At 43.5% G+C, this 11,609-nt stretch overlaps 2 protein-coding genes across 2 annotated transcripts; both read left to right on the top strand.

Annotated features, from left to right (window-relative positions):
* Positions 1-3,747, top strand: kcng3 (potassium voltage-gated channel, subfamily G, member 3; the record flags this gene model as incomplete). Its single annotated transcript, XM_060037241.1, has 2 exons — positions 1-482; positions 1,769-3,747. Coding segments are annotated over 2 exons (1,131 nt in total), but the record flags the coding sequence as incomplete, so codon positions are not given.
* Positions 3,748-5,058: 1,311 nt separating this feature from the next.
* Positions 5,059-11,609, top strand: LOC132446364 (cytochrome c oxidase subunit 7A-related protein, mitochondrial). The gene is made up of 3 exons (XM_060036619.1): positions 5,059-5,218; positions 6,062-6,196; positions 11,151-11,609. Exons 1-3 carry the CDS (start codon positions 5,147-5,149, stop codon positions 11,289-11,291), a joined length of 348 nt encoding a protein of 115 aa, XP_059892602.1. The 5' UTR covers positions 5,059-5,146; the 3' UTR covers positions 11,292-11,609.

Genomic DNA, 11,609 nt, shown 5'->3' with positions numbered 1-11,609 from the left:
CAGGACCGCAACGAGTTCTTCTTCGACCGCCACGCACAGGCCTTTTTATTCATCATGCTCTACGTGCGCTCCGGGAAACTTCGCTTCGTGCCCGGGATCTGCGAGCTGTCCTTCTACACAGAGATGCTGTACTGGGGACTGGAGAGCGCGCACTTGGACTTTTGCTGTCAGAAACGTCTGGACGACCGCATGTCCGAGATCGGCCTGGACACCGACTGTCTCTCCGAGAGTGACTTCCGACTCTCATCGGGAGAGGATTCCCAGACCGGCGCCGAGACAGCGGAACCCAAGACGGTCCTCTCGGGTCGTGCCAAGTGGTTGGAGAGGATGCGCCAGGCGATCGAGGACCCCAACTCCTCCCTCCCCGCGCAGATCCTGGCCACGGTATCTGTGATTTTTGTCATCACCTCCATGGTCATGCTGTGCCTGAGCACGCTGCCGGACTGGGACACAGCCAAGCGCAACATGGTTGAGGAGCACAGGTAGGAGGATCGCTTAAAGGCCTTAGAGATACACTTGTGTAGAAGATGCAGTAGAGATTCAAGCTAAAATGAGCGCTCCGTGTGTGCTGTTCGAATAGTTGTTTGCAACTTGACCGATCGGTTTGTGAGCTTTTTATTTCTCCTCCTCCTGCACCTGAACAACATCGCAATCGCGCTGGTTTATCGTCTGTCATTGATTGTCTAACTGTTGTGGAAGCCGCAGGTGGTATACACCGAGACCACCCGCAGAGTTTGCTAACAAGGGGCTCACCTGATGAGATCAATAAACAATCAACAGGGCCACACGCACGTTAACAAATGACACGCACGTTAACACGCACGTAAGCACTTATTATTAGGTCATATGTGAAAAGGTGAAAGAAAAGGAGGGGACACCCTCAGCCTATTTCTCTCTTTCCTGTCATCTCCCTGCACCTCTTTCTGTCAAGTTGAAATAAAAAAGTTTCAATATGACTGACTTCAACATAACTGATGGTTATTTTGGCAAGTATTCCGCCAATATTATTAGCGAGGAAATACCTTAGTAAATTAAAAAACGGGTAATTAATGGTTCCCTTTGCTCTGTTCCAGACCTAATTATATGTTCTCTGGAAACAGAAAAACATGTTTACAACTGAAAATGCTATAAATCAAAGTCTCGATTACAGCTCCTCAAACAGTTTGTAAATCATAATAATAATCCGTTCTGTCTTCATCTAAATATGGGTATAAGGCAGCTTCTTATTTATGGATGGATTGCGTGAAGTGAACTATAAGCACGTTTCTTTGAGTCCATTACAGTTGGCGATGTCAATTTATCTCTTCTATCTATCTAAATATGCTGACAGCAGACTTCACTATTTATGCTTTTTGCTCAGTAAAGACCTGGCAGTCTCTGTCTCGCTCTCTATCTCACTCTCTGTCTCACTCTCTGTCTCTCTCTCGCTCTCTGTTTATCAAATTGAGGAGTCACTGAGCTGGCTCGCTTTCTGCATCACTATGTGTATCAATGTGGTAAACATATGCTTGTCTCTCACAATCTATCCCCGGCCTTCAGTTAATAATGTCTATTTATGGCTTGTTTCACCCTCACTGGCACTTCAGTTTCATATTCATCTCGTCCCATTACATCTTTCCATCTTATCTTCACCTTCCTCCTCTGCTTTCCTCCTGTAATCATTACCTACACCGCCATACCATTCATCACACCGATTCAATCTGTGTACAACCACTCTATTTCCCGCTCATGACCCCTCCAACCCTCTTGTCGTCCCGGGACCGTGCAGGGTCGTGGAGGCCGTGTGCATCAGCTGGTTCACCGCAGAGTGCCTGCTGCGCTTCCTGGTGGCCAGGAACAAGTGGGAGTTCCTGCGGCGCCCGTTGAACATCATCGACGTGGTGGCCATCTCCCCGTACTACATCACCATGGTGCTGGCGGGGGCGGGGCTCCCCGGCGGCGGGCTCGGGGTGGCGGGCGTGGCCCTGCGCGTGCTGCGGATGATGCGGGTGTTCTGGCTCATGAAGCTGGCCCGCCACTTCCTGGGCCTGCAGACGCTGGGGCTAACGCTGCGCCGCTGCTACCGCGAGATGGTCATGCTGCTGGTGTTTGTGGCGGTCGCCATGGCGATCTACAGCGCCCTGGCCCAGCTCCTGGAGCACGGGCTGGACCTGGGCGTGCGCAACCCCGACTACGCCAGCATCCCGGCGGCCGCCTGGTGGGTCATCATCTCCATGACGACGGTGGGCTACGGCGACGTGTACCCGGTGACGGTGGGGGGCCGGGTGTTGGGGGGCGTGTGCGTGGTGAGCGGGATCGTGCTCCTGGCCCTGCCCATCACCTTCATATACCACAGCTTTGTTCAGTGCTACCACGAACTCCAGATGCGCTCTGCCAGGCACGCACGCAGCATATCGGCGGCAGAGTTACTGCGATAACCCATGAATATCAGAGATTTACACAGATGGCTTCTGGTGTGTGTGTGTGTGACCCCATCCCCCACTCCCTACCCCACCCCACTCCCCCTGAATCAACTACCACCCACCCCCCCCCCTTAACCAACACAGAAAATAAAGACCTGAACAGACCAGCAAATCATTACAGATGAATTCACCCCAGATAGCACTATCTGATCTGTGTGCGCTGCACTGTTTCCCATCTCTGAGTTACAACTGATTCTGTTTGTTCTCTTGCTCTTCGTTATGTGTATGACGAAGTATCAATAATTGAACCCATACACACACACACACTGGGCTCTCAGCTCAGCTGATGAATGGATACCAATGCACAAATAAGGATTCACAGATAGGTACACACAGCCTCAGTGGAACCGGTTATTGGGTTGTATTTTTCCTAATGCCCACTGTTTACTTTGTATTCCCATGGCTACACTTTTGGCAGCCATGTCTCTCTGTTTCTTTCCCTGCAGTTTGTGTGTGAACCGGCCTGCCTGCCCATCTGTCTGTCTGTCTGCTGGTCTATCTCTTTGTCTGTCTATCTGACTCCCTGGTTTTATTCCGTCCACAGAGATATTGCGTTCAGAGTTTTCAGGTAACAGTTTATCGTAAGATTGACGGATAACCCAGATGCATTCTCTTTAACTTGTAAAATTCAGACAGAAATTGAAAATACACGTGTATGTGTGTGCACGTGTGAAGATGTTGAAAAGGTGACTGGAAGAATCAGGTGATATGTAGGCCAGGGCTAATGGAATATAAAGCTAGGTGAGAGCGGACAAGCAGGTGTGAAAAGACAAATGGAATGAAACTGCATGGTGGCGAAAATGAGAAGACAAAGTGGGAGACGAGAAATGAAGAAGAAGCGTTTCTTTTGATACAAAGATACAAGAGGACGTGTAGAGAAAGAGTAGCCTTGGCTGTCCATTATGATGTGGGGAGACCCCCTTTCGTGAGTGTAAATTGAATTTGAAGCCTTTCAGTATTTCTTTGTTGTCAAGGCAACCCATTTCCATGACATGTCAATCAGCCCCTGTAATTGATCTGTTTGTTCACAGCGAGGCATAAGCAACACCCCTGCCATTGGTCATGCATGAACACCGCCTTCAGGCGGTGACTGAATATTTGGTCCGATAATCATTTGCATGTAATTGCTAAAAAAAAATATAAAACTTGCATACACGCCAATTTACAGTTGTAGACACACACACGCACACACGAGCACACACACACACACATGCGCAAGCATTCACAAAGACACACACACACACACACACACACACACACACACACACACACACACACACACACACACACATGCAACCACACATACATATATACACACATGCACATCGTGATGGGTGATGAATGATATGGTTGGGATGTTTGTGCGGTCCATGATTACTCCATTTTAAGTGATTTTGTTGGAGCGATAGAGAAGGTCCAAACTAACAAGGCAACACCCCTCCCACACATCCATCTTTCACTTCTGCCTTTTCTCATCCTCCTCCTTTCAACACCCCCTTATTTTTTAAATATCTACATACACATGAATAAAAACACATACACATACACATACATCCAAACACAAAGTTGAGCACTTTTTTCATTATCTGCCTCAAAAGCAATTGGATGTATCCATCGGTTCGTTATTTTCGATTTTTCGCTGTTTGTGATCTGAGCTTTCTCGATCATCGGCTGTAGCAATGGAGTTGAAATGTATTATGTACAGCGCATATGTGGTTAGCCTGTCTCGTCACATTAGAAAGGCCTGTCGGACAGCATTCATATAAAAATCAATATAATCACAGTGACTTTGTCTTTGGAAACCTTTCGGGAAGTTGATGTAGGCTGGCATAGCTAAATGCAAATCTCCCTTCTGGCCTGATTGTGAACCGTTTAGATTAACTGAACGAAGGCCTTTGTGTTCCCCATCAGAGCTTGATTTTACAATTAAACAACTCTTAAAAAAAAAAAATTGAAATAATTGTGTTGTATGTTTTCAAGGACAATTCATGTTGTGATACAGTTTGGCATGTCAGCACTTGTTGAGTAGTTAAGCTATGTCTGAAATTTAGCATCTTACATAAACTTTTGCAAACCACGAATGACAAAAACAAATAAATGCTTTGGATTTTAATACAAATTAAAATAATCAAAACAAAACATTAACTGATAATCATTACAGGCCGATATCTGAAGACACTAGGCCTATACGTTCTTTTTTTGGCCCCTCTTGAACTCAAACCTGCACTCAAAATTGGAAAAGATATTGGAACTCATAGAAATTATTGTGGAAAATATTAATTATAAAATAATGACATACATGCCAATAATAATACCTTATGTACGAGGATATTTCTAACGTTGGATGTTTAAAACCCGATGCGTAACGTTTTACAGTTATATGTAAAATATTTTCTTCGATTATTTTTAATTAATATAAATGATAGAGATATTTTTTTATGCAATTAGAAGGTAAAAACAACAAATTCAACTCATTGAAAATTTGATATCCTTATAAATCCGACTGCCGCGTACGTATTAGCACGACGGCCATTATAATAAGTGTCGAATAACTTTTTCTTAGCATCATTTTGAGCGGGCGCTGGGAGGACACCGCCACGTCATTCTCCATCGACCAAGACAAGGAAAGGACCTTCTAGCCGGCGTTTTGTTGTGGACAGCATCTGCTCCCTTCATCCAAGAAAATGTATTATAAATTTAGCGGTTTCTCACAAAAACTCACAGGGTCTGGTCTGGCCTCTGTTTACAGTCCGCAGGTAAGACGATGAGTCACCATTTGTAATAAAGTCATGCGTTTATCTGCTAATGGTGACCTTCAAATTACTTTGAGAAAAAAATATAACCTGTCAGTTCTCATTGGGATTCATGAAGGCTTGGGTTTCATTCACACTGACATTATACTCCGATTAGAAGCCATTATTTCAAAAGGTTGTTTTTTGTCCATCTGTCTGACCTTCAAGTTACACAACAGGCAATTTAAGCCCTTGTTGTGTCCCATTCTTTGCAAAGGGTTAAACGAATTAATAGTTTGAATTACATTCTTTCCAGTCAACTAATTTAACAATGGTCTGCACAGTTGCATAAAATAGATTACTTGATGCTTGAGAACAGATGCGTTAGGCTCTTTGGCAGACTATGTGCATACATTTCCAATTAACGAAGGGGTAACGTTAAACGTCACAAAACAGAAATGAACAAACCTAGAAGAAGCCTAGTATGCTGATACTTTCCTCTCCACTCTGGGTCCTCTTGAGACACAATTGAGCGAGTTGGACTGTTTGTGGGTAGCTGGCATCCCCTTCGAGCGAAGCACCTGAAAAGGAAATGATTGTTTGTTGTTGGGACTTTGTTATTGATTGATAATGCTGTGCATAAGCAGCCTTGGGCGTAGATGGCGGAATAATTTGATATTTGCAATGCTGTAGAATATGATGAATGTCATTGGTAATATCACAGCTTTTAAATTGGCTAAAAGGTTTTTAAAAATGTATATGTATTGGTTTCTGTTGACCTGCAGTGTAATTAATGCGTTGGCTTTTCTAGAACAACAGCATGCTTTATGGATGCCCTGAGCAGTTTGTATTCCGTGTGAACAACAGGGGCTGAGGCCGGGCGTGCCTGCCGAGGCTCCAGCCATGGTTTTCGCTACACCAACCAAGCTGGTGTCAGAGGCTGGCCCTGCATTGGAGTACTTGGGAGCAAATCGGGTGCCTGACCTCCAGAGACTGTTCCAGGTAATGCAGTGGCCCCACGGAAAATATGTAGGCTGACGATCGATTTTTTTTTTGTTATTCCCACGCTCTCTAGATATTAACGGATTAAATAGGAGATCGCTACATTCTCATTGCCGGAAATTGAGTTGGTCATTTGGAAGATCTGAGTTCTGAATAATGCAAGCTATTTAAATGGCTATCTCAAAGATTTTCCTTTATTTTCATTGAATGAGGTAACACAATGGTGATTGTGTATGAAGGTATTATTGTAGCAAAAGTCTTTAGCACCTGTAACTGCAGAATTTGAATGCGTACACTAAAGTCACAGTCAATTTGAAGTCGTATATATTTATTTTGCATGTGTACTCTAAAGTCACAAATGTGTAACAGTACATTTGTAGTCGTAAAAAATATATAAATATTTTTTATACCATTGTAAACACAAAATAGGGTCTACGAGTACGCTAATCTGTGTTACAGGTGCACAAATCCTTTTGCTACAATTATTGCAGCGCAGTTGGTGCAAAACACATTCGCACACCCGTGTTTCATAATCTGAGAACATGCCCAAAAGGTGTGCATTCGTAAACCCAAATTTGAACAAATGCATCAGAAGTTGCACATCTGTGAACGCTATGTTAATTCAGCATTTTAATGAGCGAGCACAAAACCATTTTACAACTGCTCGAATCTGCTCCTGCAAGTCTCAGCTGTGGGTTTTTTTGCAGGTTGTTTTGCAACACCCCTAGGTGGTAAATGTGTAGCAAAAGTATTCGTATCCGTAGATGACAGAGCGTCCGTGAGCGGGACAAAATAGTCCCGCCCATAATTTCCTAATCCAATGAAAATCGCCGGCAGGGATGCATTTCTCAAATTACACTGGGACCCACCCCGTGCCAGCCATGGAGCTATAAAGATCGCAGCATACGAGTCAGCACGGGATACGTTTATTTCTGGAGAAGTGAAGAGGGCGTCCTACTGAACGGAGATGGGTATCCTACATTATGTTAAATGAAATGACTTAGTTCAAGTGAATTCCCCCCAAAGTATTTCATTAACATGCCGCAAATGTCCTTGAATGTATTTTAATGGTCGCCATAACATAAATTCAGAAATGTTAATGCAATACTTTGGGGAGAATTCCCTTGAACTAAGTCATTTCATTTTACATAATGTAGGATACCCACCTCCGTTCAGTAGGACGCCCTCTTCACTTCTCCAGAAAGAAACGTACCCGCGCAAAGAATGCTGCGATCTTTATAGAGTGGCGAAGTCACGCCTCTTCCGGTAGGGCTCATGGGACCTATGAGATCGAAAAATATGAATGGGTGTCAATGGAGAGAAAATAATTATTTTCTGGTCCCGGTCTTTATATGCCCTGGATTACACATATGTTGTTTGTGGATTTAAAGGATAATTTTTCATGCAAAGAGTTCGACCGTTTATTGTGCAATTGTTCAGATAAAGGCTGTAGAGAAAACACAACGAGAAAGACTACACGGCTCGTATGTGACGTCACGCTCCCTGCGACTGGCGTGGAGAAGACCGACAATCTTCCCATCGGCATAACTGAAACTCTACACGTGCCCCGACTTATAATGTTTTTCACCTCTTTCGATGCTTTTATCCTCCCCTTGGAAAAAGCGGTGAAGTGGGGCAGAGAGATCGCCATCTCTGTGCCGAGTTCCAAGGGCGGGTGTGGTGACGTATGTCATATGCGTCGAGAGCAGCGAAGAGCTGTAGTTCACAAAGCGGCCTCACATAAAACCTAAAATTATCAAACTTCTGCACCAACATTTTTAGTTTTCTTTGCATGAAAAATTATCCTTTAAATCCACAAACAACATATGTGTAATCCAGGGCATATAAAGACTGGGACCAGAAAATAATTATTTTCTCTCCATTGACACCCATTCATATTTTTCGATCTCATAGGTCCCATGAGCCCTACCGGAAGGGGCGTGACTTCGCCACTCTATAGCTCCATGGCTGGCACGCGATGGGTCCCAGTCAGGGACGGCTGGTATAAATGGGCTAACAGGGCTAAGCCCTCTTACAGTGAAAATAAAAAAAATATTATTAAAAACTTAGAACATATTGTTTTAAATTTTGGTAGAACCTAAAGGAGCAACAGCACCAAAAAGTGACAGAAAAACCCAGGATATATATATCTTCGTTTTTTTCCTGTGAATGGGCTAAATGTATTCAGCCCAAGCGCAGTAGCGTAAACTTCCATTGACGTTTGATTGACAGGTGCCCTGACACGCCCCCTTCATATGCTTCCCATTTGGGCTAAATTAGTTTAGCCCAAAGGCTGACCTAGCACAGTAGCTACAGTACAGTGTCCTTCGACTAATCACAGCACAGTAGCGCAAGTGCAGTATGGCGGGCGTTAGCATGAAAATGAATGAAGTGGATTATTTACTTTCTAATCGGTTTTCTTTAATGTCTTTGGAGGAAAAATTGGAAGTGAAAAGATTGGGGACACATCAACCAAACGATGCACAGATTTACTGTCAGGAGTGCGGTCAGAATATGGCCGGTAATAGTGCATTTGTAAGCGGGTCAACTACGTTTCGTATCGAAACATTTAAAAAGCTGTCTAAATAACCCAACATGACGTGACAAGTGTGTAGAGATAGTGGCCCCTCTCCAAGCTGCATTTTAGCGACAGGCAGTAACAATAAGGTTCTCTAAGGAATCGGAAATTATCTAATTTAATGTTGCATACAACATTGCCAAAGAGGAGTTGCCATTCTCAATTTAAATCCGAAATTATTCTCATGAAGAGAAATGGATTAAACATCAACCCGACGTAGGCCTATAGCAATGAGATGGCATGTGCACAATTCATTGCAGTAGGCCTAATGGGCGACACCTTAAAGCAAAAGACAGCTGCGGACGTCGGAAACGCCACATAGGTATACATGTCCTTCATGATTGACGGCGACACAGACGTCTCTACCAAAGAGTGTTTGATCGTCTACAGACGCATTTTGCGCAAAGGGAGACCAGTCAACATTTTAATTGTGTAATACTTTAAGCACAAAAAAAGTTTTATTTTGCTTAATGGTTTAGTTCGAAATGTTCAATTTCAGCTCAGTGAAGCACTTTAAACACCTTATTTTTCTTTTTATTTATAATTGTGCTTCAAATAAAGAAATGCCTTTCTCTACACCTTAATCTTGTTTAAAAATCATTCACATTATATGAAAGTTATGAACAGAGATATAAAGGTGACCTCATGTAATGCATTCTTTAGCCCACCCACCCAAAATCACCACCAGCCGTCACTGTAATTTGAGAAATGCATCCCGGCCGGTGATTTTCATTGGATTAGGAAATTATGGGCGGGACTATTTTGTCCCGCTCACGGACGCTCTGTCATCTACGGATACGAATACTTTTGCTACACATTTACCACCTAGGGGTGTTGCAAAACAACCTGCAAAAAAACCCACAGCTGAGACTTGCAGGAGCAGATTCGAGCAGTTGTAAAATGGTTTTGTGCTCGCTCATTAAAATGCTGAATTAACATAGCATTCACAGATGTGCAACTTCTGATGCATTTGTTCAAATTTGGGTTTACGAATGCACACCTTTTGGGCATGTTCTCAGATTATGAAACACGGGTGTGCGAATGTGTTTTGCACCAACTGCGCTGCAATAATTGTAGCAAAAGGATTTGTGCACCTGTAACACAGATTAGCGTACTCGTAGACCCTATTTTGTGTTTACAATGGTATAAAAAATATTTATATTTTTTTTACGACTACAAATGTACTGTTACACATTTGTGACTTTAGAGTACACATGCAAAATAAATATATACGACTTCAAATTGACTGTGACTTTAGTGTACGCATTCAAATTCTGCAGTTACAGGTGCTAAAGACTTTTGCTACAATAATACCTTCATAATTGTGAGCCTAGCCCACTGATGGAAGCCCTCGCATTTGCATTATTATGAATTTTGCCAAATCGGTGTCAGCGGATAAATCGCAAACATCGCACAGTTAGTGACACATTTTCCATCATCCAGCATTGGTGGTTCCCCCAAAGTGAGTAGGCGGAGATCGCCAATTTCAGAAAAGATGCTTAAGATGCTCTCATACAAGTTCTGATATAGTTTGGATTGTGTTCAAACAGCTTCTTCTTAGAGATGGCCAGACAGTGACTTAAGGCATACGAAATGCAAAAGTGTTGGCCGTTACCATGACACCTTACCAAACCTTCTAGTTTTACGTTTTGGGCTGGATTTTCATCTGAAGACATTGATTCTGATCTATACCTATGTTGAATTGGACACTTTTTCCAACAATGCGTTATAAAATAATCTAGACAAATATAGGGAATTGTAAACTTTTTATTCCGATTCTTTCCCTATAAATATCTCCCTCTTAAAGGATGTCGCTGCATAATATAATAATAGTTGCTTTTTAAGCTGTTTAAATGAGGGTAAATGGACTGTGTGTGTATATATATATATATATATATATATATATATATATATATATATATATATAGTGCTTTCTAGCCTGTAGCCACTCAAAGCACTTTAAAATGTTTGTCTCAATTCACCCATTCATACACTCATTTAATATACCGTCGACCATGTCAACCATGCAAGTCAACTGCCAACTCTTCTTTGAGCAGTTAGGCTCAAAAAGTATCTTGCCAAGAACATGTTGACCCTCGTAGGTGTTCAAACCAGGACCAGGAACCTTCCGGTTGCCAGACAACACGCACTAACTCATACTGTTGACCAATACAATGCCACACAGCAGTGGGATGATGCATACATTTCCAACCCAAATTCAAACAAACAATTGATCTAATACTTGGAAGAAGGAAAAAAGACGTGCACTAAAGACTGTCAATTCAATGCAATCCCAAAGTGAGTCTCACCAAGCTGTTTTCCCAACCCGTCTTCTCTTTCTCTCTCCACTCCTGCCCACTCCTCCCCTTGCCCCAGATCTCTGACGGCACCCCCGTCCACCTGAAGCGCGGCGTCCCCGACAGGCTGCTGTACCGCACCACCATGGCGCTTACGGTGGGGGGCGCATTGTACTGCCTCGTGGCGCTCTACATCGCCGCCAATCCCTCCAAGAAGTAACTGGCAGTCTCCGCCACCACCATGATGGATCAGACCGGGGGTCACTGATTCACGCCGGGCGCGCCCCCACCTCCCTGGCTCTCCTGTTTCGGCCTCGCCTCGTCACACCCGGGGGGCCGGCGGCCGTGCTGCATGTCAACCCGTGGCAGCTGTTTCCCAGTTTGGAAAGACTGAAACGTCCAGATAATCTTTCGTGCAATTGCTTGGAATGGGATTCAAACTGTGTCATACACCTACAGAACATACACAGGTGTGCCATCTTTTGTGAAGAGATAATTTATGTTAATAAATGTAGGAAAAGAAATTGGACAAACTGTA

Source organism: Gadus macrocephalus, chromosome 18, assembly GCF_031168955.1.
Source record: "Gadus macrocephalus chromosome 18, ASM3116895v1".
Taxonomy (NCBI): domain Eukaryota; kingdom Metazoa; phylum Chordata; class Actinopteri; order Gadiformes; family Gadidae; genus Gadus; species Gadus macrocephalus.
The sequence above is the reverse complement of the archived record's forward strand: the minus strand, read 5'-3'. Positions and strand labels throughout refer to the sequence as shown.